The sequence below is a fragment of the Coregonus lavaretus genome (genome assembly GCF_964263955.1).
Source record: "Coregonus lavaretus genome assembly, chromosome: 10".
Classification (NCBI taxonomy): domain Eukaryota; kingdom Metazoa; phylum Chordata; class Actinopteri; order Salmoniformes; family Salmonidae; genus Coregonus; species Coregonus lavaretus.
The window spans coordinates 38,846,585-38,873,660 of record NC_139997.1 but is presented as its reverse complement, the minus strand read 5'-3'; the positions used below and the strand labels follow the sequence as shown (position 1 = coordinate 38,873,660).

General features: G+C 45.7%; 1 protein-coding gene across 1 annotated transcript in view; it reads right to left on the bottom strand.

Annotated features, from left to right (window-relative positions):
* The window catches only part of LOC311135591 (connector enhancer of kinase suppressor of ras 2-like), a gene marked incomplete at both ends in the record, with an annotated part of 76,875 nt that overhangs the window by 20,241 nt on the left and 29,558 nt on the right, over positions 1–27,076 (bottom strand). Inside the window, 10 exons of the mRNA XM_084169601.1 lie at positions 224–295; positions 842–915; positions 4,681–4,853; positions 9,007–9,055; positions 9,171–9,219; positions 10,919–10,953; positions 11,365–11,612; positions 12,448–12,534; positions 13,677–13,891; positions 13,982–14,115. Coding sequence (XP_084025727.1) covers positions 224–295; positions 842–915; positions 4,681–4,853; positions 9,007–9,055; positions 9,171–9,219; positions 10,919–10,953; positions 11,365–11,612; positions 12,448–12,534; positions 13,677–13,891; positions 13,982–14,115 — 1,136 coding nt within the window. The remainder of the gene's footprint in view (positions 1–223; positions 296–841; positions 916–4,680; positions 4,854–9,006; positions 9,056–9,170; positions 9,220–10,918; positions 10,954–11,364; positions 11,613–12,447; positions 12,535–13,676; positions 13,892–13,981; positions 14,116–27,076) is intronic.

The window sequence follows — 27,076 nt, the reverse complement described above, 5'->3', positions numbered from 1 at the left end:
CACTAACTAACCCTACCATCATAGCACTGGTAGTAATGTTAGAAAAAATAGTCTTACATTTATATTTTAGTCATTTAGCAGATGCTCTTATCCAGAGCGACTTACAGTTAGTGAGGGCATTTTTTTTTTTTCATACTGGCCCCCCGTGGGAATCGAACCCACAACCCTGGCGTTGCAAGGGCCATGCTCTACCAACTGAGCTACACGAGGCCCGTGTTCTTACCTGTTCATCTCCTCCAAACAGTCTGTGGCGAAAAAGAAACTCTTGATTTTGGGATGGCAGGCTTTGAAGGCACTGTAGCAGAAGCAGAAACAACATCCATTTAGTCTGTGTAATGTTTTAGTTCATCTGATGCTTAAACATCTCAATTCTGCATGATTCCATTCTGTTAGCCTGAGATCCAGACCACGTGGTACAATGCGATTTGGTAATGGCCAAGTAAGTGTACTGTATGTGATCTGCTTATCACTGCTGTAGTCCCCAGAGGCCAGCGGTTCTGTAACAGTGGACACGAGGCCTGGCTGGCTGGCATGTTGACCCCTCTTTGATCCCTACATGACCCAGTCAGCTTCTCAGGTGGAAACAGACACCTATTACTTCTACTACTTTGTGCCACAGCTATTTAAAGCTCTTATTATGAAAATAAAATAATCATGCCACGCAACAGCATAATCTGTTTCTGTGTTGTCCCTTTGAAGCCAAACAGAAGCACTCGTGCTGGCAATAATGTATGATGTGCTTGTCTCTGTGTTTCATTTAGGCTTTGTGTTTTCTTTTAAATCCCCAGGTTCACTAACAGTTTGAGAGACAAAATAAAACATTAATCACAAAAACACTCACTGTTTCCTTCTGCATTCAATAGCTCGATCTATTCGGAACTCAGGTAGGCTGATGAAACCTTCAGCCTTCTCGTCCTAGGAAAGGAGAGGTAAGGGACATAAGAAGCAATACATGACCATATGTCTGCAGAGATGACACATCTTATTAAGTATATCAGACGTACTGGAATATGCTGTACACTACATGTCACTGCAACATACAGTGCCTTCAAAAAGTTATCACACCCCTTGACTTTTCCCACATTTTGTTGTGTTACATCCTGAATTTATAATGGATTAAATTGAGATTTTGTGTCACTGACCTACACACAATACCCCATAATATCAAAGTGGAATTATGTTTTTAGAAATGTTTACAAATAAATTAAAAATGCAAAGCTGAAATGTCTTGAGTCAATAAGTATTCAACCCTTTTGTTATGGCAAGCCTAAATAAGTTCAGGAGTAAATATGTGCTTAATAAGTCACATAATACGTTGCATGGACTCACTCTGTGTGCAATAATAGTGTTTAACATTATTTTTTAATGACTACCTTATCTCTGTACCCTACACAATTATCTGTATGGTCCCTCAGTCGAGCAATGAATTTCAAACAGATTCCACTACAAAGACCAGGGAGGTTTTCCAATGCCTGGCAAAGTAGGGCACCTATTGCTAGATGGGTAAAAAAAAAAAAAAGCAGACACTGAATATCCCTTTGAGCATGATGAAGTTATTAATTACACGTTGGATGGTGTATCAATACACCCAGTCACTACAAAGATACAGGTGTCCTTCCTAACTCATGATTTCACCATGAGGCCAATAGTGACTTTAAAACAGTAACAGAGTTTAATGGCTGTGATAGGGGAAAACTAAGGATGGATCAACAACATTGTAGTTACTTCACAGTTCTAACCTAAATGACATAGTGAAGCCTGTACAGAATACAAATATTCCAAAAAATGCATCCTGTTTGCAGTAAGGCACTAAAGTAAAAGTGCAAAACATTTGACAAAGAAATGAACTTTATGTCCTGAATACAAAGCGTTATCTTTGGGGCAAATCCAACACAACACTGAGTACCACTCTTCATGTTATGGGTATACTTGTCATTGGCAAGGACTAGGGAGTTTTTAGGATAAAAAAAACGGAATAGAGCTAAGCACAGGCAAAATCCTAGAGAAAAGCCTGGTTCAGTCTGCTTTCCAACAGACACTGGGAGACAATAACCTGTAGAAAATAGGCAGAATCTACTGCACACCCAAAGCTGATTTGTGAAGGTGCTGGAGGCAAAAGGCAAAACTGGAAAAAATCTCTGCACACTTCCAGTCATATGCAAATGTAGTGTAATATAGCTGAGCTTTCGGTCAGTCGACCTTCATCAGAGCATATCTCCACAAACAATAGTGGGACAAATAAGGCCACACAGTGAGCCAGAGCCAGCGAGCAGGACAATAACCTAAAACACAAGGCCAAATATACACTGGAGTTGCATACCAAGACGACATTGAATGTTCCTGAGTGGCGTAGTTACAGTTTTTACTTAAATCGGCCTGAAAATCTATGGCAAGACTTGAAAATGGCTGTCTAGCAATGATCAACAACCAACTTGACAGAGCTTGAATAACTTTTAAAAGAATAGTGTGCAAATATTGTACAAGCCAGGCATGCAAAGCTCTTAGAGACTTATCCAGAAAGACTCACAGCTGTAATCGCTGCCAAAGGTGATTTTAACATGTATTGACTCGAGGTGTTGACTACTTATGTAAATTAGATATTTATGTATTTCATTTTCAATCAATTTGTTAAAATTTCTAAAAACATGTTTTCACTTTGTCATTTTGGGGTATTGTGTGTAGATGGGTGAATTCAGGCTGTAACACAACAAAATGTGGAATAAGTCAAGGGGTATGAATATTTTCTGAAGGCACTTTTCAGTGGGGGAAAAAAGTAATCAGCCACCAATTGTGCAAGTTCTCCCACTTAAAAAGATGAGAGAGGCCTGTAATTTTCATCATAGGTACACGTCAACTATGACAGACAAAATGAGAAAAATAATTCCAGAAAATCACATTGTAGGATTTTTAATGAATTTATTTGCAAATTATGGTGGAAAATAAGTATTTGGTCAATAACAAAAGTTTCTCAATACTTTGTTATATACCCTTTGTTGGCAATGACACAGGTCAAACGTTTTCTGTAAGTCTTCACAAGGTTTTCACACACTGTTGCTGGTATTTTGGCCCATTCCTCCATGCAGATCTCCTCTAGAGCAGTGATGTTTTGGGGCTGTCGCTGGGCAACACGGACTTTCAACTCCCTCCAAAGATTTTCTATGGGGTTGAGATCTGGAGACTGGCTAGGCCACTCCAGGACCTTGAAATGCTTCTTACGAAGCCACTCCTTCGTTGCCCGGGCGGTGTGTTTGGGATCATTGTCATGCTGAAAGACCCAGCCACGTTTCATCTTCAATGCCCTTGCTGATGGAAGGAGGTTTCCACTCAAAATCTCACGATACATGGCCCCATTCATTCTTTCCTTTACACGGATCAGTCGTCCTGGTCCCTTTGCAGAAAAACAGCCCCAAAGCATGATGTTTCCACCCCCATGCTTCACAGTAGGTATGGTGTTCTTTGGATGCAACTCAGCATTCTTTGTTCTCCAAACACGACTAATTGAGTTTTTACCAAAAAGTTCTATTTTGGTTTCATCTGACCATATGACATTCTCCCAATCCTCTTCTGGATCATCCAAATGCACTCTAGCAAACTTCAGACGGGCCTGGACATGTACTGGCTTAAGCAGGGGGACACGTCTGGCACTGCAGGATTTGAGTCCCTGGCGGCGTAGTGTGTTACTGATGGTAGGCTTTGTTACTTTGGTCCCAGCTCTCTGCAGGTCATTCACTAGGTCCCCCCGTGTGGTTCTGGGATTTTTGCTCACCGTTCTTGTGATCATTTTGACCCCACGGGGTGAGATCTTGCGTGGAGCCCCAGATCGAGGGAGATTATCAGTGGTCTTGTATGTCTTCCATTTCCTAATAATTGCTCCCACAGTTGATTTCTTCAAACCAAGCTGCTTACCTATTGCAGATTCAGTCTTCCCAGCCTGGTGCAGGTCTACAATTTTGTTTCTGGTGTCCTTTGACAGCTCTTTGGTCTTGGCCATAGTGGAGTTTGGAGTGTGACTGTTTGAGGTTGTGGACAGGTGTCTTTTATACTGATAACAAGTTCAAACAGGTGCCATTAATACAGGTAACGAGTGGAGGACAGAGGAGCCTCTTAAAGAAGAAGTTACAGGTCTGTGAGAGCCAGAAATCTTGCTTGTTTGTAGGTGACCAAATACTTATTTTCCACCATAATTTGCAAATAAATTCATTAAAAATCCTACAATGTGATTTTCTGGAAAAGAAATTCTCAATTTGTCTGTCATAGTTGACGTGTACCTATGATGAAAATTACAGGCCTCTCTCATCTTTTTAAGTGGGAGAACTTGCACAATTGGTGGCTGACTAAATACTTTTTTTCCCCACTGTAAATGGTTCAGTATCTGGAATATGGCCTGTAGTGTTGCTATATCTGTCTGAGTCACCAAGACACATCTGCAGATCGTGTTGGTAAACAGCAAGCCTGTTGTGGATAAGAGAAAATAAAGTCACGTTTAAAGTCTAGTCCCCTGTAGCTCAGTTGGTAGAGCATGGCACTTGCAACGCCAGGGTTGTGGGTTCGTTTCCCACGGGGGGCCAGTAGGAAGATTTATGCACTCACTAACTGTAAGTTGCTCTGGATAAGAGCGTCTGCTAAATGACAAAAATGTAATGTTTGACGGCTGTATTGTACTGTCAGAGAGCAGCTTACATTCTGGTTGGTGTACCAGTAGAGCGAGGAGTCCTTGAGGATGAACCAGTACTTCTTCCACTTCTGGGTGAAGTAGCCCTTGGCATCTTTCTTCTTCCACAGCCAGCCCTCACAGTCCCCATGGCCCAGGTCCTTACAGGAGATACGCCTGCGGCTAGCGCTAGTCAGAGAACCTGGGTGGAGAACAGGGAATTCTTAAGGACACACTAAACATTCCCTGGATGATACTGTATCCTTAATACTAACATCATTCCAGCCCCATCACAAATCCTAATAAAAGAAAGGAGGAGGTCGTCGGGTAAGCTTGGCGTCGGGTAAGCTTGGCTTTATACATAGCTTGGGCTTTGTCGAGTAAGGCTTAAACTATGTATTTAGATTGTAGTTAGGTATTGTAGGTAGTTATCGTGGGTTGTTGTATGTAATTATTGTAGGTTAGTATTGTATTCGGCTGTGCCCGGTGTAGCACGAAGCTAGCTAGCTAACCCACCACCTGGACTAGCTGGCGAGTAGCTATTAGCAACGGTATAGTTGTTTCACGCCTGAGAGTGCCTGTAATTATGCCAGCTGGCTGCCTGCAATAATTACATACAATAATTGCCTACCATTCAGCTGTTTTCTAACCTCATTGTCTGAACCGTTAACGTTAGGTAGCAAGTGGCTACTGTGCTTGAAATTTAGCTAGCTTGTTGCTACCTGGATAGCTACTAGTAAACAATAGCTGGAATGACCGAGCGAACAGACGCGAACTGGCTGAGTCAATTCAGTGGCTAGCTTTGCACTTGGCTAGCTAACAGTAGCTGCTAGGGGTAAGTCATAACCTACATTTGTGTTTTGTTTTTTACATATTGATAGCCCGAGTCGTTCAAGGAATTCGGGACATGGGTGACTAGTTAACGTTAGTTTGGCTCTCTCTGTGTGTTCGTGCCGTGAAAGGAGGGGTTCTTCTTTGTCTGAAAGCAATGGCTAGCTAGTTTGCTAACTATTCTAGCTAACTAACTGGCTGAATAAGTTGACGACGGACTCGCTCAAGGTGTCGGGACTAACCCACAACGTTAGACACGGACACGAACGATCTGCTTGCGTGTTGATACACTGGTGGTTTGTTGTGGCCGAGTATTGGCGCTAAACCGTGTTGTTGGAGTCCGGCATGCTAGCTGGCTGTGGCGTCTTATGACTAGGTGCCCGGACGATTTTCACGGAATAATACTGCACCTAGTTAGCTAGCTGAATAAACTAAGTTAGTCTATTCCTAGAAAACATTGAACCACTGTAGTTTACAACAATTATAGTTTCTGAGGTGGAAGTTGGGAGAGTTATATATGGGAGTTGTGGTGAGGGAGGCCCCGCTCTTTCCTTTCCCAGATGTTTAGTTCATTTCATTCCGATCTCCTCTGCATTATTGTAGCAATCTGCTGCAGCCTGTCAACTATGCCTCTGCCTATCCCTGTTCTCTCCTCTCCGCACAGGCTACACAAACGCCTCACACCGCGTGGCTGCTGCCTCTCTAACCTGGTGGTCCCTGCACGCACCACCCACGTGGAGTTCCAGGTCTCAGGCAGCCTCTGGAACTGCCGTTCTGCTGCCAACAAGGCAGAGTTCATCTCAGCCTATGCTACCCTCCAGTCCCTCGACTTCTTGGCGCTGACGGAAACATGGATTACCACTGAAAACACTGCTACTCCTACTGCTCTCTCCTCGTCTGACCATGTGTTCTCGCATACCCCGAGAGCATCTGGTCAGCGGGGTGGTGGCACAGGAATCCTCATCTCTCCCAAGTGGACATTCTCAATTTTTCCCCTGACCCATCTGTCTATCTCCTCATTTGAATTCCATGCTGTCACAGTCACTAGCCCATTTAAGCTTAATATCTTGTCATCTATCGCCCTCCAGGTTCCCTTGGAGAGTTCATCAATGAGCTTGACGCCTTGATAAGTTCCTTTCCTGAGGATGGCTCACCCCTCACAGTTCTGGGGGATTTCAACCTCCCTACGTCTACATTTGACTCATTTCTCTCTGCCTCCTTCTTTCCACTCCTCTCCTCTTTTGACCTCACCCTCTCACCGTCCCCCCCTAATCACAAGGCAGGCAATACGCTTGACCTCATCTTTACTAGATGCTGTTGTTCTACCAATCTCACTGCAACTCCCCTCCATGTCTCCGACCACTACTTTGTATCCTTTTCTCTCTCCCTCTCCTCCAACACTACTCACTCTGCCCCTACACAGATGGTAATGCGCCGTCGCAACCTTCGCTCTCTCTCTCCCACTACTCTCTCCTCTTCCATCCTATCATCTCTTCCCTCTGCTCAATCCTTCTCCCTCCAATCTCCTGATTCTGCCTCCTCAACCCTCCTCTCCTCCCTTTCTGCATCCTTTGACTCTCTATGTCCCCTGTCCAACCGGCCGGCTCGGTCCTCCCCTCCAGCTCCGTGGCTTGATGACTCATTGCGAGCTCACAGAACAGAGCTCCGGGCAGCTGAGCGGAAATGGAAGAAAACTAGACTCCCTGCGGACCTGGCATCTTTTCACTCCCTCCTCTCTACATTTTCTTCATCTGTTTCTGCTGCTAAGGCCACTTTCTACCACTCTAAATTCCAAGCATCTGCCTCTAACCCTAGGAAGCTCTTTGCCACATTCTCCTCCCTGCTGAATCCTCCTCCCCCCCCCCCCCCCCCCCCCCCCTCCCTCTCTGTGGATGACTTCGTCAACCATTTTGAAAAGAAGGTTGACGACATCCGATCCTCGTTTGTTAAGTCAAATGACACTGCTGGTCCTGCTCACACTGCCCTACCCTATGCTTTGACTTCTTTCTCCCCTCTCTCTCCAGATAAAATCTTGCGACTTGTGACGGCAGGCCGCCCAACAACCTGCCCGCTTGACCCTATCCCCTCCTCTCTTCTCCAGACCATCTCCGGTGACCTTCTCCCTTACCTCACCTCGCTGATCAACTCATCCTTGACCGCTGGCTATGTCCCTTCCGTCTTCAAGAGAGCGAGAGTTGCACCCCTTCTCAAAAAACCAACACTCGATCGAACTCCGGCGCGGCTCACTCTTGGATTGCGTCCTACCTGACCGGTCGCTCCTACCAAGTGGCGTGGCGAGAAGCTGTCTCCGCACCACGTGCTCTCACCACTGGTGTCCCCCAGGGCTCAGTTCTAGGCCCTCTCCTATTCTCGCTATACACCAAGTCACTTGGCTCTGTCATATCCTCACATGGCCTCTCCTATCATTGCTACGCTGACGACACACAACTAATCTTCTCCTTTCCCCCTTCTGATAACCAGGTGGCGAATCGCATCTCTGCATGTCTGGCAGACATATCACTATGGATGACGGATCACCACCTCAAGCTGAACCTTGGCAAGACGGAGCTGCTCTTCCTCCCGGGGAAGGACTGCCTGTTCCATGATCTCGCCATCACGGTTGACAACTCCGTTGTGTCCTCCTCCCAGAGTGCGAAGAGCCTTGGCGTGACCCTGGACAACACCCTGTCGTTCTCCGCTAACATCAAGGCGGTGACCCGATCCTGTAGGTTCATGCTCTACAACATTCGGAGAGTACGACCCTGCCTTACACAGGAAGCGGCACAGGTCCTAATCCAGGCACTTGTCATCTCCCGTCTGGATTACTGCAACTCGCTGTTGGCTGTGCTCCCTGCCTGTGCCATTAAACCCCTACAACTCATCCAGAATGCCGCAGCCCGTCTGGTGTTCAACCTTCCCAAGTTCTCTCACGTCACCCGCTCCTCCGCACACTCCACTGGCTTCCAGTTGAAGCTCGCATCTGCTACAAGACCATGGTGCTTGCCTACGGAGCTGTGAGGGGAATGGCACCTCCGTACCTTCAGGCTCTGATCAGTCCCTACACCCAAACGAGGGCATTGCGTTCATCCACCTCTGGCCTGCTGGCTCCCCTACCTCTGCGGAAGCATAGTTCCCGCTCAGCCCAGTCAAAACTGTTCGCTGCTCTGGCACCCCAATGGTGGAACAAGCTCCCTCACGACGCCAGGACAGCGGAGTCACTCACCACCTTCCGGAGACATTTTGAAACCCCACTTCTTTAAGGAATACCTGGAATAGGATAAAGTAATCCTTCTACCCCCCCCTTACCCCAACCCCCCCCCCCCCCCCCCCCCCCCCCCCCCCCCCCCCCAAAAAAAAAAACTTTGTAAAGTGGTTATCCCACTGGCTATAAGGTGAATGCACCTATTTGTAAGTCGCTCTGGATAAGAGCGTCTGCTAAATGACGTAAATGTAAATGTAAAACAATTGACAAAGGGTCACCAAAATAATCCTCACAGTGAATGGGTTTATCCCTCATGTCTTACCTTTGGTTCTCTTTTTGGTCTTAGTCCTTAAAGACGCATAGTGAAATGACTGCAAGGAGAGGGAAGAGGAGATGGTTTGATTAGAAGAGGTGTCTAAAGTACAGTACAGTACTCATATTAGGGGAGTACCATTAGTATTAACTGTTTCATATAATTGACTTTACCTTCCTCATGGATGGGCCTCCTTGTCTCTCGATGCCAAAACTAGCATACCTGAGGAGAGGGAAGATCAGGTGAGTAAGCATGCAACAAAATGGAGGCTAACACTCTTTATCTGGGGATAAGCTGATCCTGTACTGCTGTCAATGTAATGATACTATTCATAAATAAAGGGCAGAATTATAACTTCATATCTATGTGAATAAAATACTAATGCATATATTCCATTGACATGAATGCATGAGTTACATACATTAAATATTGATTTGTTTGAGTGTATCTCATGCTAAAATTTGTCCCAAAGAACTTAGTCCCCATTTCAGCATCTTTATCATCCCCAGGGCTGGCCTGAATTCCCATCTGGACATGCCTCTACTGACAGATGGTACCATGCATGGTACTGGAACATGGACACTGTCTGAAGAAATGGACATCACATATCATTCTCAATCTAAGTTTCACTACTTACTTTTGTGATATACTAAATGTAGATTTTCTACTGTATGTCAGTGTATTAGGTAAAGCAAGTGTGTGTAGCATGCAGTGGACTGGATGTGAAACACATAGCAGGTATCCATCATACTGACACCTTGGCTTTAACATAATTACTCTAACACTGAGTGAGGCCTTCGTCTATCCAAAAACTGAGTGCCGGTGCATCCATTCTACCAATGAGAATGAGCTAAAGCTTAATACAGTTGGACAAATACTGTATTGCCTCCAGCAAGTGAAACAAGCGACCTAAACCACAGAGCAGGTGGCAGGAAATCCGGTTCAGACAGTCTCTGTGTCTCAGTAGAGCTCAGCACAGCACAACAGAAACCACTCAGGGGATGTGCTACTCATGCTGGCTATCTATGATGACCTTATTAGCACTCATCACCGTAACAATGGCTGCGAGGAATTCTCTACTGCCAGACCCACATTTTAGGACTACATGGTTTGAGCACCCACTGAACACTGACTATGGGTAAGGTGTTGAATTGGGTAGGATTGTAGCAAAATTCAAACAAAGCACAGTGTTTTTTAAATAGAACCAGGAAATATGATTTAGGTCAGTGAAAGGTTGAGGAAATATGTTCTGCTTGGCAACCCTCAAGATTTATGTTAAAATGTCCTTCCCTTGAGGCCTATTGACCAATTCAATTAAAGAGATGCTCCAGAGCTTTTGTATAATTTCAGCCAGTAGTTAAGCAAGTAGTGCTCATGAGCCAAAACTGGTCCCCAAAAATCTTCCATAATTGTGTAGTACATCATCCGTTTCGTATGATATGATACGTCCTGCAATTTTTAGCAATTCGTATGATATGTTACAAATTCCAATTCGTACAATATGTTAGGAATTTGTAAGTGCTTAAGATCCCGGACTGCATCTTTAAGTTAATACATTGTAACAACACACTGAAGGCAAAAAGTCCTCTCTACTAGAATAATTAATATGATGGTATGCAGGATGACGGCAATTTACTTCACTCACAAGAAGTAGAAGTGGGTAACTAATACAAAGCATTCACAAGATAAAGTATCTATCAGTGACATGTTGATAGTTTATGAAAAGCTCTCAATTTACTTCAGAGGAAATGATACCCATCAAATTAGCACAACTAGCCTCCATAGGTTAAGCAAAAAAGTCCCACAAATCAATTTCTGAATCAGCAAATAAATCCATGTTCCTCACAAAACCATGGCTATATTTTCTGGCCTTGAGTTGGCCTGTCCCGTTGATCCCCAAGGAGAAGAAATGCTCACTCACCTGTCAGTGTCAGCTCTCAGTGTGTCTCCAGCTCTCTGCGGAAAGGTAAAGAGCAGATTAGCGTATCACAGAAAGAGAGAGTGTGAGAGAGATCACAGCACACTGTCATCTCAGAGGGTGGCCTGGGTTTCCTGTTGTGACCAGGCAGGCAGATCAGTAGCTCAGGGGTAGGTAGAGTCCCTGGGCCCAGGCAGAAACCACGGGGTGTCTGGGGTTGTGGAAATAGAGGTGGTATGGGTGACACTATTCTGACTCACTTCTTATTTAATATTGATCGTGACCTCAAAAAAGCTTAACCCACAGAAACATGTCACTGCTCTGTGACACAAATATGTTGAACCTGCATTATCAGACCATTATGCCACTATGTCTGAGTGTTAAGCTATAATATCCTTCTTGAACTGGTGCAGGTTGATAAAAAATAAACAGTAGCTGTGCTGACTCACGTGGTACATTGGCACAGTGTTGCTCTCAGGCAGTGAGAAGGGCAGGCCCTCTGGGGGTCCTGAATCCAGTCTGACAGGCGGGGCCAGCAGGGATGGGCTGATGGGATAGCTGGGACTGCTGGGGTTGTGGCTCTTCTTGCGGGAACGCCGCCCAGTGTCCCGCTTGCATTCCCTGGACACGTCCGGCTCCTCCTGGATTACTAGGATCTTGTCGTCATTCAGGTAACGTAGCAGGGAGTTGTCTGAATCTAGCAGAGGTCAGGGAGGGAGAGAAAGAGGGTGCAAAGTTGTGTTATTTGGAAGCCTAGAGAGGTAATTATTTGTTAATTAGGAGGCCCAGAGTGCCTATCACATTCAAATGCTTGACGGCAAAACAAACTCTTACCAAGGGTTTAGTGAAACAACATTTGGAATGGAAAAGAAAGTCAAAGTGAGAGCAGTCCTGAGGTAATGTTTCCCATTCTCACAGACCAGCATGTTTCCACAGAAACCAACCTCTGTTACGTGACCTCCCATCAGTGAGGGCAAGCCCCAACAGTGTGTGGTTTCAGAGCAGAGGGAGGCAGATATGTTTTTGCACTTGCTATTTATAACACAAGTCATGTGAGTGAGATGCTATCACTACAGCCCACTCAACATAACTGCTATACATAGTCTCACGAACCTAAACAACACTGAAATCAGCCACGTGCAAAACAAAGATTAGGTTTTCAACTGAATTAATGCCTGACATGAAGATGTTGTCTCTATTTAGCTGATTGAATCTAATTTTGTTCAAATAAAATTGATTGAGCTTCTTGTGATAGCTTCATGAAAAGAGTTCTAAATGCGCAATCATGTTTCTGTCAAGATTCTGTGGTAATGTCTAAAGAAACCAGTGTATGTGTGGCAGTTCCAGTGAAATTAATAAAAGGTTACCAAAGAAGCAGACGATTAGTCATGTGTTATTGAAAGTGGGGACTGTGATTGGTCCTCATTGTGCGTCTGTACTTTGCAGACGCAGTGAAGCAAAAGCTATTTCCTTCTCTAAGTCAAAGCATTTAAGGGGGGGACTGGGGAGACTACCTGAACTGAAGGACCCACCTCTGCTACCTCTCTTGTACATATTTGGCTCCTTTGTCTCTGCCATCCAGTTGTAATCCGTTGGCATGGAAACTGGCCTGAGGTCACCTGGAAAGAAGTCCAAGTAGCATGTCAGCTGAGGTGTGAGTGGAGAGAGAGCTAGGAGCTGAGGGAAGACGGGGGGGGGCTGTCTCACTGAGAGGGATAGGAGAGGGTGGTGGAGAGAGATGGTGAGAGAGGAGTGGCTGTGCGTGGGTGGATGTCTGCATGACAGAGGTTAAAGTGCAGGCAGGGCAGTAAGGGGTATAAGAGGAGTAGGTGATAGCATGGGAATCCAGTTGAAAATAAGTCATCTTTAGAGTGAAGGGAAAATGGTAGGCTTGTTGCACGTGTGTGAAAGTGTGAGCATGAGAGTCTGTGATGGAGCCTTGTCATGGCACATGGTGCCTCCACAGACTGGGATGAGCGGAGCATACCCTGCTTGGAGCCATTATGAGCTTGGAAGCAATCCACCCTCACTTCCCTGGCAGGCTGTTAACATGAAAAACACTCCGTCTGGCAGAGCCAAAGGGATTTATCCCTGCACCACTACACACTGTACAATACACGACAAACTGAGCCTCAACAGAGCCTCAACAGCCAGGAGGGGGCTGAAACAATGCATCGCCATCTCTCTGTCAGATGGACGAATAGAATACTGTACATTATCAACGGCTGGCAAAGGCCTCCTTTCCTTGTCTCAGTGTTGGCAGACAGTGTGTCACTCACTAAAGATTCCAGAGTCATCCCATGCAGTAATGTGAATGAGCTCATTATGTAAAGTGCAGACAGAGGTGGCATGTAGAATATTCATCCTGCTGCTGGCCATCCTACAGCTGCAGTGCTGATGATGATGAAGGGGAAATGACAGGGGAAGGGGCCGTCTGACTGTGGGGGTGGGGGTGGGGGTGGGGTGGGGCTGGACTGGACTGTAAGAGGGAGAGGTTTATGTGAAACATAAATACGCTGGGGTGCATAATAATAATCTCTTCTATGCATAGCAATTGCCATGGGGCTTTACTGTACGTTCTCCACGTGCCATTCACAGCTGGATACACTGTATGATAATGAGCTTAAATGAAGGCAGGCGAGGGGAGCTACCCGCCTTGCCTGGAATTCCACCCTTCAATGCTCCTCTAACATTACACTACTGCCCAGAGGGAAAAGGGTGGTTTGTTGGTAGTGCTACATATCTGGGCTGTGTGACTCACCATGGGTGGGTGTCCTGTCCCTCCGCCTGACCCCCGTGGAGCGGCCCCTGGTCTCGTACTCCTGCCCCAGGGCCAGACAGTCCTCCTCCACCAACGTGAAGTACTTTCCCCCATCATGGTCCAGGTAGAAGCTGGGAGACTCCGAACCCTTCATACCCATCTTCTCCAGACTGTACTTGTTGATGTCATCGCAGGACATGATACCTATCTCGTCTCTGTGATTGACAGGTATGGTTATGGAGAAGATCAGTCAGGTACTACAGGACTAAACAGTGAAGTGAACAGTAGCTGTATGTATGGCTCACCTGTGTCCATAAAGGCCAGAGACTGGGGACAAGATGAAGACGTCATGGCCACTGTCCAGCGTAGAGGACATCCCCATGGTCCCCATGCTGTTGGGTGGGGTGTTGGAGTCACTGTTGGGACTGGTGGGGATGGGCTGTAGGGACAAGGGTGGATTCATGTAGACAGCAGGACTGTAGTAGTATGAGACAATTTCCTAAATACAATAATTTTTTATTAATGGCATCGTACGTCAAGATTCATGAGTAAATTCCTATAGAACAGCGTACTCCATGTTTGAGCTAATAGAGGATTGTGGTGCAATGTTGTGAGCTTGTGTCCTAGTCACACAGTTCACTTAACACAGTGGCACATAATAAACACTATGCTAGTAAAAAGGATAGGATGCTTTGTTGAATGAAGTTCTTGAGACGGAGAGGATGTGAAGTGGCTCTTATTAGCAACAGCGATCTCGTCCATAGCAACCGAGAAATTCTTGAGAGAGGTCTGTTGGCAGTTATGGAGGGGATAGCAACAAGACCCCTAGCAACAAGGGATTATGTGATAACGACTATACATCATTAATGTCAAGATGTGTCAAGTGTGGTGATGATGAGCCATCTCTCCCCAGGAGATGCACTATGAAGTGTAACCTATTGTGATGACTTAACCCTTTGACCAACGACATCTGATTGGTAAAGGTCCTGTGACCATCAACTTTCGATGTAAACAACTACATTTTCATATATTTTCCTTTTTCTCTTTTGAGTCTACTTCTAAGATGAATCAGGGGTGAAAGTAAGGCGGTACGGTCCGGTACAGCGTCCCGGCAAAATAAATAATTGGGGTACGCCGTACCGGTAAAACATGAGCCTATCACAATAATTTAAACAAAATGTCAAGAAGACTGTAGGCTATTACACCACTTTTTATCATTACCGCATGTCAGAGGCATGACAAATGAGAGAATGGACTTGAAAACGGGTGGTATAGCCTACGCTCCAAAATGCGATGTGGTTCGACGAGAATACTGACATTTTGCCAAGGCAGAGATGAGCAGCCGACACTGAGACGTGCGCGGACAGCAGTGGACGCATAAAATCTGGCCTGATGACAATCACCAAATCACTTTTTGGTGTTTTGTGTAACAGATGTCTCTTTCCATTCGCCACTGTTTGTAGGCTGGAAATACACTACATGGCCAAAAGGATGTGGACACCTGCTCGTCGAACATCTAATTCCAAAATCATGGGCATTAATATGGAGTTGGTCCCCCCTTTGCTACTATAACAGCCTCCACTCTTCTGGGAAGGCGTTCCACTAGATGTTGGAACATTGCTGCGGAGACTTGCTTCCATTCAGCCCCAAGAGCATTAGTGAGGTCAGGCACTGATGTTGGGCGATTAGGCCTAGCTCGCAGTCAGCGTTCCAATTAATCCCAAAGGTGTTCGATGGGGTTGAGGTCTGGGCTCTGTGCAGGCCAGTCAAGTTCTTCCACACTGATCTCGACAAACCATTTCTGTATAGACCTCGCTTTGTGCACGGGGGCATTGTCATGCTGAAACAGAAAAGGGCCATCCCCAAACTGTTGCCACAAAGTTGGAAGCACAGAATCGTCTAGAATGTCATTGTATGCTGTAGCGTTAAGATTTCCCTTCACTGGAACTAAGGGGCCTAGCCCGAACCATGAAAAACAGCCCCAGACCATTATTCCTCATCCACCAAACTTTACAGTTGGCACTATGCATTCGGACAGATAGCGTTCTCCTGGCATCCGCCAAACCCAGATTCGTCCATCGAACTGCCAGATGGTGAAGCGTGATTCATCACTCCAGAGAACGCGTTTCCACTGCTCCAGAGTCCAATGGCGTTGAGCTTTACACCACTCCAGCCGACGCTTGGCATTGCGCATAGTGATCTTAGGCTCAGCCATGGAAACCCATTTCATGAAGCTCCTGACGAACAGTTCTTGTGCTGACGTTGCTTCCAGAGGCAGTTTGAAACTCGGTAGTGAGCAGTGGTGTAAATTACTTAAGTAAAAATACTTTAAAGTACAACTTAAGTCGTTTTTTGGGCTATCTGTACTTCACTTTACTATTTATATTTTTGACAACTTTTACTTTTACTTCACTACATTCCTAAAGAAACTAATGTACTTTTTACTCCATACATTTTCCCTGACACTCAAAAGTACTTGTTACATTTCGAATGCTTAGCAGGACAGGAAAATGGTCTAATTCACACACTTATCAAGAGAACATCCCTGGTCATCCCTACTGCCTCTGATCTGGTGGACTCACTAAACAAAAATGCTTCATTTGTAAATTATGTCTATGTATTGGAGTGTGCCCCTGGCTATCCGTAAATTTAAAAAACAAGAAAATGGTGGCGTCTGGTTTGCTTAATATAAAGAATGTGAAATGATTTCAACTTTTACTTTTGATACTTTAGTATATTTTAGCAATTACATTTACATTTGATACTTAAGTATATTTAAAACCAATTACTTTTAGACTTTTACTCAAGTAGTATTTTGCTGGGTGACTTTCACTTTTACTTGAGTCATTTTCTATTAAGTTATCTTTACTTTTACTCAAGTATGACAATTGGGTACTTTTTCCACCACTGGTAGTGAGTGTTGCAACCAAGGACAGACTATTTTTACGCACTACGCGCTTCAGCACTCGGCGGTCCCGTTCTGTGAGCTTGTGTGGCCTACCACTTCGCGGCTGAGCCATGTTGCTCTTAGACGTTTCCACTTCACAATAACAGAACTGTTGACCGGGGCAGCTCTAGCAGGGCAGAAATGTGATGAACTGATTTGTTGGAAAGGTGGCATCCTATGACAGTGCCACGTTGAAAGTCAATGAGCTCTTCAGTAAGGGCCATTCTACTGACAATGTTTGTCTATGGAAATTGCATGGCGGTGTGCTCGATTTTATACACCTGTCAGCAACGGGTGTGGCTGAAATATTCGATCCACTAATTTCATACTTTTGGCCATGTAGTGTATGTTGCGAGTGAATTAACATGCACGGGTAGCCTAGTAAAGGAGCCCTTTGAAGTGATTGTTTGACAATCAGATGAAAATCTATGCCACAATAAAAGGTAATAGATTTTAAAAGTTAAATGCCAAATCTTTATGACTAGGCCCACAGAGATCCTTTTGAATTCATAGGGAATCTTTATGACTAGACCCACAGAGATCCTATTGAATTCATTCACCAGTACCCCCCTGTATATATAGCCTCCCTACTGTTATTTTATTTTACTTCTGCTCTTTTTTTTCTCAACACTTTTTTTGTTGTTGTTTTATTTTTACTTTTTTTGTTTAAAATAAATGCACTGTTGGTTAAGGGCTGTAAGTAAGCATTTCACTGTAATGTCTGCACCTGTTGTATTCGGCGCATGTGACCAATACAATTTTATTTTATTTTATTTTATTTCTATATGTAATTCTATGATTAGGCCTATAAAATGGCGGCTTCAGAACATCTAGAGCTCACTCCTTCTCCAGGACTTGTGTAATTAATTATAAATACCACTCTACAAGAAAATCTAAATAGAATCAATTTTATGTACTTCTTCATTATTAATACATTACTACAAGAAAAGTAAAAAAAGATGGCCTAAATGTGTTGGCTCAGTGCTGTCAAAAGAAAAGACCCCAACTGTTAGATTGTTCATGTCTCTCAGAGCAAAGCAGGACAATGAAGGAATGGGTCAGGAAACAAAACAAGAGATAAAAAGACACTACTGTACAAAATAAAGATTAAAGCTGGTAGTGCTCCCACTATGTTTGTGTCCTATCAGTCTGACCACGGCAGCTGAGGGTTCTCCTATATTCAGGGGTTCCCAAACTTTTTCACTCAGGCCCCCCTTCCAGCTGTCACGATCGTCTAAGGAGGAGGACCAATGCGCAGCGTTGAAGGTGAACATATTTATTTAGAGAATGATCACACGATCAAAACAACAGACGATAACGTGATGTCTACGGTTGAACACAAACCAAATAAGAACAAGAAACCACAATGAATGAGTGCCAAACGGCTACCTAAGTATGACTCCCAATCAGAGACAACGAGCTACAGCCGTCTCTGATTGGGAGCCACCCTGGCCAACATAGAAAAGCAAAACTAGACCCACAACCTACAACACAAAACATAGAAACTAACACCCTGGCTCAACATACGAGAGTCCCCCGAGCCAGGACTCCGACCGCGCCAACCAAACACAACAGGGGAGGGACCGGGTGGGCACTCCGCCTAGGCGGCGGATCCGGCTCCGGGCATGATCCCCACTCGCTCTCTAACCCCCCCAAAGTACCCCTGGTCCGGTCTGGCCCTGCTGACCGGAGCTGGACTGCACACTAGTGGAGCGGATTGCTCTAGCTCCGGCGTGAAGCAGCTGACCCGTGCCGAACCAGGCACCAGTGGAACAGGCACGGGCTGTGCCGGACTGACGACGCACACCACTGGCTTGGTGTGGGGAGCAGGGACGGCCCGAGCCGGGCTGACGAAACGCACCCCTGACTTGGTGCGGGGAGCAGGAGCGGGCCAAACCGGGCTGATGAAACGCACCACTGACTTGGTGCGGGGAGCAGGAACGGGCCGAGCCGGGCTGACGAAGCGCACCACTGACTTGGTGCGGGGAGCAGGAACGGGCCGAGCCGGGCTGACGAAGCGCACCACTGACTTGGTGCGGGGAGCTGGAACGGGCCGAGCCGGGCTGACGAAACGCACCACTGACTTGGTGCGGGGAGCAGGAACGGGCCGAGCCGGGCTGACGAAGCGCACCACTGACTTGGTGCGGGGAGCAGGAACGGGCCGAGCTGGGCTGACGAAGCGCACCACTGACTTGGTGCGGGGAGCAGGAACGGGCCGAGCCGGGCTGACGAAGCGCACCACTGACTTGGTGCGGGGAGCAGGAACGGGCCGAGCCGGGCTGACGAAGCGCACCACTGACTTGGTGCGGGGAGCAGGAACGGGCCGAGCCGGGCTGACGAAGCGCACCACTGACTTGGTGCGGGGAGCAGGAACGGGCCGAGCCGGGCTGACGAAGCGCACCACTGACTTGGTGCGGGGAGCAGGAACGGGCCAAGCCGGGCTGACGAAGCGCACCACTGACTTGGTGCGGGGAGCAGGAACGGGCCGAGCCGGGCTGACGAAGCGCACCACTAACTTGGTGCGGGGAGCAGGAACGGGCCGAGCCGGGCTGACGAAGCGCACCACTGACTTGGTGCGGGGAGCAGGAACGGGCCGAGCCGGGCTGACATTACAACATTACAACAACATCTATGGGCTAAAATATCTAGCTAAAAAACATTAGCTAACATGGGCTAGTTGATCTATACATTTCTGACAAGTTATAAATAGCTCTCTAAAGTATGCAATGACTGACATGACAAGAGGAAAACTGATGATGCACTATCCAATTTTGATATTGCACCTTGTGCATTCTACTATTACAACTTTCAAAAGTAAGTTGAAAGCCAGACTGAGTTCCGACCCCTCACGCCCCACAGTTTGGGAACCACTGCTGTATACTGAATGAACAGATGGCTAGGTTCACTCTTCATTGACTTATTCACTATGGGAAACACTGAGTGCTTGATCGGAGTTCACTGAGGACTCATTTCAAATTCATCTCACATTATATTTGTCCTCTAATACCTGGATTTTCCATATGCTTCTCTGTCATCATATGATTCGTAAAGAGTTGATTTAATAATAGAACAGGCCTACCCTTTCTCCAAGCTGTGTTGAGCTGTCGTGGTTTGACTCTTTCTGACTGAAACATCCATCATAAACAATCCTGGGAGACAAAGTCACCCTTACAATGTTCGTAGCATAAGTCAGTGGCTCCTACAGCCATCCGGCATGCTGTCATTTAACTCTGAGGTGCTTCATTAACCAAACACTGTTTGTGACTGATTGGTAACCTTTGTGGGTATTTGTTTGTGTTAACTGTAAGACTGCCAACAATGGGTGATTCCTCATGAAACTAGAACAAAAAGGACCATGAATTGTCGGAATTTCATGACATTTTATCCATAGAAGGGTCCTTTGGAGGAAGGATTGTTGGCATACTGTATATTTGACATTTACATCTTAAAGAATAATTGAGAAATAATTAATTGAAGTTGGATTAATTGAAGACTACAATGTTTCATCTGTAGATGCTGGGTCATTCCACGAAATGAGTGCCTTTTGCGTCCCTTTGATATTTTAAGTAGACATTGTGCACCAATATTGAATTTTAAAATCCTGTTATATTCAATTGAAGTGCCTTTTAATATAGACCACATGGATAATTCAATATATCCTAATTTTTATATGAATACAGACATGTCCCTCCACTTAAAGGGGAAGTTTACCTAAGATTTAAAAAATCCCAAGTGATTCCATACATTGAAACTAGTTGGGTGGACTTTGCCTCCTCCTCTCTTTCCCTGCAGTCTAGAACTAGAAAGCAGAAAAAATGGCTCACGTGACTCGTGACGTGTCTTTGTGCACTGCTAGCTCTGCTCAGTTATCAGTCAATGAGTGATTGAGAAATTCTTTGTTTTACTTTTAAAATAAAAAAAGTATTCAGACCCTTTACACAGTACTTTGTTGAAGAACCTTTGGCAGCGATTACAGCCTCGAGTCTTCTTGGGTATGACGCTACAAGCTTGGCACGCCTGTATTTGGGGAGTTTCTCCCATTCTTCTCTGCAGATCCTCTCAAGCTCTGTCAGATTGGATGGAGAGCTATTTTCAGGTTTCTCCAGAGATGTTAGATCGGGTTCAAGTCCGGGCTCTGGCTGGGCCACTCAAGGACAATCAGAGACTTGTCCCGAAGCCACTCCTGCATTGTCATGGCTGTGTGCTTAGGGTCATTGTCCTGTTGGAAGGTGAACCTTCGCCCCAGTCTGAGGTCCTGAGTGCTCTGGAGCAGGTTTTCATGTACTTTGTTCCGTTCATCTTTCCCTAGATCCTGACTAGTCTCCCAGTCCCTGCTGCTGAAAAACATCCCCACAGCATGATGCTGCCACTACCATCCTTCACCGTAGGAATGGTGCCAGGTTTCCTCCAGACGTGATGCTTGGCATTCAGGCCAAAGAGTTCTATCTTGTTTTCATCAATTCCAGAGAATCTTGTTTCTCATGATCTGAAAGTCCTTTAGGTGCCTTTTGGCAAACTCTGAGCAGGCTGTCATGTGCCTTTTACTGAGGAGTGGTTCCGTCTGGCCACTCTACCATAAAGGCCTGATTGGTGGAGTGCTGCAGAGATGGTTGTCCTTCTGGAAGTTTCTCCCATTTCTGCAGAGTAACACTGGAGCTCTATCAGAGTGACCATCGGGTTCTTGGTCACCTCCCTAACCAAGGCCCTTCTCCCCCAATTGCTCAGTTTGGCCAGGCGGCCAGCTCTAGGAAGAGTCTTGGTGGTTCCAAACTTCTTCCATTTAAGAATGATGGAGGCCACTGTGTTCTTGGGGACCTTCAATGCTGCAGAAATTTGTTGGTACCCTTCCCCAGATCTGTGCCTCGACACAATCCTGTCACAGGGCTCTACGGACAAAACCTTTGACCTCATGGCTTGGTGTTTGCACTGTCAACTGTGGGACCTTATATAGACAGGTGTGTGCCTTTCCAAATCATGTCCAATCAATTGAATTTACCACAGGTGGACTCCAATCAAGTTGTAGAAACATCTCAAGGATGATCAATGGAAACAGGATGCACCTGAGCTCAGTTTCGAGTCTCATAGCAAAGGGTCTGAATACTATTTAAATAAGGTATTTATTTATTTTATATATTTACAAAAAAATCTAAAAAACTGTTTTCGCTTTGTCATTATGGGGTATTGTGTGTAGATTGATGAGGATTTTTATTTATTTAATCAATTTTAGATCAAGGCTGCAACGTAACAAAATGTGGAAAAAGTCAAGAGGTCTGAAAACTTTCCAAATGCACTGTATGTAGTCTAATCATTGCAGTTCGAGTTGATCTTATTGTGTTGTAGCATAGGCGCTCTACCGCATATGTTGAGGCGATAAGACAGTAATTGTGTCATCTTACATTGCAGAATAGACTAAATAAAAATGCATTTTAATTACTTGGGATCGTGTCTACTTGCTTTTTTTCAAAATCTTAATCTCCAATGTCTGATGTGTTGGCTAGTCATGGTTTATTTGCATGACAACATTTCATGTTTTTAACAATTGTATAGCCTTTTGTGAAATACATGGTCCCAGGAAGCACATGGGGTAGGCCTATTTGGTTGCATGTAGTCAAATCAAATCAAATTGTATTGGTCACATACACGTGTTTAGCAGATGCTATTGCGAGTGTAGCGAAATGCTTGTGTTTCTAGCTCCGACAGTGCAGTAATATCTAACAAGTAATATCTAACAACTTCACAACATATACCCAATACACACAAATCTAAGTAAAGCAATGGAATTAAGAATATATAAATAAATATATAGACGAGCGATGTCAGAGCGGCATAGACTAAGATACTGTAGAATAGTATAGAATACAGTATATACATATGAGATGAGTAATGCAAGATATGTAAACATTATTAAAGTGACTAGTGTTCCATTTATTAAAGTGGCCAGTGATTTCTAATCTATGTACACTGCTCAAAAAAATAAAGGGAACACTAAAATAACACATCCTAGATCTGAATGAATGAAATAATCTCATTAAATACATTTTTCTTTACATAGTTGAATGTGCTGACAACAAAATCACACAAAAATTATCAATGGAAATCAAATTTATCAACCCATGGAGGTTTGGATTTGGAGTCACCCTCAAAATTAAAGTGGAAAACCACACTACAGGCTGATCCAACTTTGATGTAATGTCCTTAAAACAAGTCAAAATGAGGCTCAGTAGTGTGTGTGGCCTCCACGTGCCTGTATGACCTCCCTACCACGCCTGGGCATGCTCCTGATGAGGTGGCGGATGGTCTCCTGAGGGATCTCCTCCCAGACCTGGACTAAAGCATCCGCCAACTCCTGGCCAGTCTGTGGTGCAACGAGCAAGACATGATGTCCCAGATGTGCTCAATTGGATTCAGGTCTGGGGAACGGGCGGGCCAGTCCATAGCATCAATGCCTTCCTCTTGCAGGAACTGCTGACACACTCCAGCCACATGAGGTCTAGCATTGTCTTGCATTAGGAGGAACCCAGGGCCAACCGCACCAGCATATGGTCTCACAAGGGGTCTGAGGATCTCATCTCGGTACCTAATGGCAGTCAGGCTACCTCTGGCGAGCACATGGAGGGCTGTGCGGCCCCCCAAAGAAATGCCACCCCACACCATGACTGACCACCTCCAAACCGGTCATGCTGGAGGATGTTGCAGGCAGCAGAACATTCTCCACGGCGTCTCCAGACTCTGTCACGTCTGTCACGTGTTCAGTGTGAACCTGCTTTCATCTGTGAAGAGCACAGGGCGCCAGTGCGAATTTGCCAATCTTGGTGTTCTCTGGCAAATGCCAAACGTCCTGCACGGTGTTGGGCTGTAAGCACAACCCCCACCTATGGACGTCGGGCCCTCATACCACCCTCATGGAGTCTGTTTCTGACCGTTTGAGCAGACACTTGCACATTTGTGGCCTGCTGGAGGTCATTTTGCAGGGCTCTGGCAGTGCTCCTCCTGCTCCTCCTTGCACAAAGGCGGAGGTAGCAGTCCTGCTGCTGGGTTGTTGCCCTCCTACGGCCTCCTCCATGTCTCCTGATGTACTGGCCTGTCTCCTGGTAGCGCCTCCATGCTCTGGACACTACGCTGACAGACACAGCAAACCTTCTTGCCACAGCTCGCATTGATGTGCCATCCTGGATGAGCTGCACTACCTGAGCCACTTGTGTGGGTTGTAGACTCCGTCTCATGCTACCACTAGAGTGAAAGCACCGCCAGCATTCAAAAGTGACCAAAACATCAGCCAGGAAGCATAGGAACTGAGAAGTGGTCTGTGGTCACCACCTGCAAAACCAGTCCTTTATTGGGGGTGTCTTGCTAATTGCCTATAATTTCCACCTGTTGTCTATTCCATTTGCACAACAGCATGTGACATTTATTGTCAATCAGTGTTGCTTCCTAAGTGGACAGTTTGATTTCACAGAAGTGTGATTGACTTGGAGTTACATTGTGTTGTTTAAGTGTTCCCTTTATTTTTTTGAGCAGTGTATATAGGCAGCAGCCTCTAATGTGCTAGTGAAGGCTATTCAACAGTCTGATGGCCTTGAGACAAAGCTGTTTTTCAGTCCCTCGGTCCCAGCTTTGATGCACCTGTACTGACCTCGCCTTCTGGATGATAGCGGGGTGAACAGCCAGTGGCTCGGGTGGTTGTTGTCTTTGATTATCTTTTTGGCCTTCCTGTGACATCGGGTGCTGTAGGTGTCCTGGAGGGCTGGTAGTTTGCCCCCGGGGATGCGTTGGGCAGACCGCACCACCCTCTGGAGAGCCCTGCGGTTGCGGGCGGTGCAGTTGCCGTACCAGGCGGTGATACAGCCGACAGGATGCTCTCAATTGTGCATCTGTAAAAGTTTGTGTGGGTTTTAGGTGCCAAGCCAAATTTCTTCAGCCTCCTGAGGTTGAAGAGGCGCTGTTGCGCCTTCTTCACCACACTGTCTGTGTGGGTGGACCATTTCAGTTTGTCAGTGATGTGTACGCCGGGGAACTTGAAGCTTTTCACCTTCTCCACTGCGGTCCCGTCGATGTGGATAGGGGGGTGCTCCCTCTGCTGTTTCCTGAAGTCCACGATCATCTCCTCTGCTTTGTTGACGTTGAGTGAGAGGTTATTTTCCGGGCACCACACTCCCAGAGTCCTCACCTCCTCCCTGTAGGCTGTCTCGTCATTGTTGGTAATCAAGCCTACTACTGTTGTGTCGTCTGCAAACTTGATGATTGAGTTGGAGGCGTGTTTGGCCACGCAGTCATGGGTGAACAGGGAGTACAGGAGGGGGCTGAGCACACACCCTTGTGGGGCCCCAGTGTTGAGGATCAGCGAAGTGGAGGTGTTGTTTCCTACCTTCACCACCTGGGGGCGGCCCGTCAGGAAGTCCAGGACCTAGTTGCACAGGGCGGGGTTCAGACCCAGGGCCCGAGGTTAATGATGAGCTTGGAGGGTATTATGGTGTTAAATGCTGAGCTATAGTCAATGAACAGTGTTCTTACATAGGCATCGTCTGTGGATCTATTGGGGCGGTAGGCAAATTGAAGTGGGTCTAGGGTGGCAGGTAAGGTAGAGGTGATATGATCCTTGACTAGTCTCTCAAAGCACTTCATGATGACAGAAGTGAGTGCTACGGGGCGATAGTTATTTAGTTCAGTTACCTTTGCTTTCTTGGGTACAGGGACAATGGTGGCGATCTTGAAGCATGTAGGGACAGCAGACTGGGATAGGGAGAGATTGAATATGTAGGTAAACACACCAGCCAGCTGGTCTGCGCATGCTCTGAGGATGCAGCTAGGGATGCCATCAGGGCTGGCAGCCTTGCGATGGTTAACACGCTTAAATGTCTTACGTCGGCCATGGAGAAGGAGAGCCCACAGTCCTTGATAGCGGGCCACGTCGGTGGCACTGTATTATCCTTAATGCGGGCGAAGAAGGTGTTTAGCTTGTCTGGAAGCAAGACGTCGGCTGGGTTTCCTTTTGTAGTCCGTGATTGTCTGTAGACCCTGCCACATCCGTCTCGTGTCTGAGCCGTTGAATTGCGACTCCACTTTGTCTTTATACTGACGTTTTGCCTGTTTGATTGGCTTGCGGAGGGAATAACTACACTGTTTGTATTCTGCCATATTCCCAGTCACCTTGCCATGGTTAAATGCGGTGGTTTGCGGTTTCAGTTTTGCGCGAATGCTGCCATCTATCCACGGTTTCTGGTTAGGGTAGGTTTTAATAGTCACTGGTGGTCTATTGTGTATTCGTAACCCCCACCTCCCCCTGTCGATAGTGGCCATGAGTATCCTAACAATGGAATTACTTTTAGCCCCATGGCCATAAAAAATGATTTACAGATTATAAACATTGGTGCCCCACCAGTAGTTTTCTTCATCACTTGCGAGCATTTCGTCGTCAGACATGTTTGTGGGTTGTTGTTTACTTCGTATAACTAATCTGTAACGTTAGGCTACTGTCTTCACTTCTCCCCCGAAATTGTTTTTGCATCTGTGATTGTGAATAAGGGCCTTACGTGCAGTTTTTACATAAAGGGATTCCCCCACGGGAGCGCAGTTGTTACCTATTTACGCTGTTGCTGCAGTGGGCCACATAAAATAATGATATTAAATATTCGCAATCGTTTTAGGTGGAAAAGTACACATTTCCTGTCTCAAAACCGATAGTACTTTTGATAAAAATAGCTATTTCGGCCGTATGCTTTCAATAAAACAAAGAATTTGTCCACAATTCGCAGATTTCTTAATCGCTCTTTAACAGTGGAGCAGAGCTAACAGTGCACAAAGACATGTCACAAGTCACTCACTGGAGGTTGGTGGCACCTTAATTGGGGAGAACGGGCTTGTGGTAATGACTGGAGCGGAATCAGTGGAAAGGTATCAAATACATGGTTTCCAGGTGTTTGATGCCATTCCATTTGCTCCGTTCCGGCCATTATTATGAGCCTCAGCAGCCTCCACTGGAGTAATGTGACCCGTTTTTTTCAGCTTTCCAGTTCTAGACTGCAAGGAGAGAGAGGGGGAGAAGGCAAACTCCACCTAACTAGTTTCAATGTATGGAATCACTTGGAATGACAAAGTCATTTCTGAAGATTATTATTTCATGTGATTAGTGATTCACTTTAAGAAAATACAAATAAACCTGTCCCTCATTTTAAGGTCAACCCTGTTACGTGAACGGCACTCTCGTTTTAATATGGTGAAAGTATTCCTTAAAAAAAAAAAATAACAATTGTCAAATCATAGTGTAAAGACAGGTGAGCTGGTTCTATAATTTTTGGCAATTTTCTGGTGTTTTGTGGTGGAAAACTGAGTGGATCGAGCATAACAAGTTAACCCTGTTACGCATAGATAGACAGGCTAGAAATGTTTTAACAATGCAAATGTTTTTGTGAAGCTTGCATTCAATTGCCCCTACCTGTTTGTTACGTGAATTTCT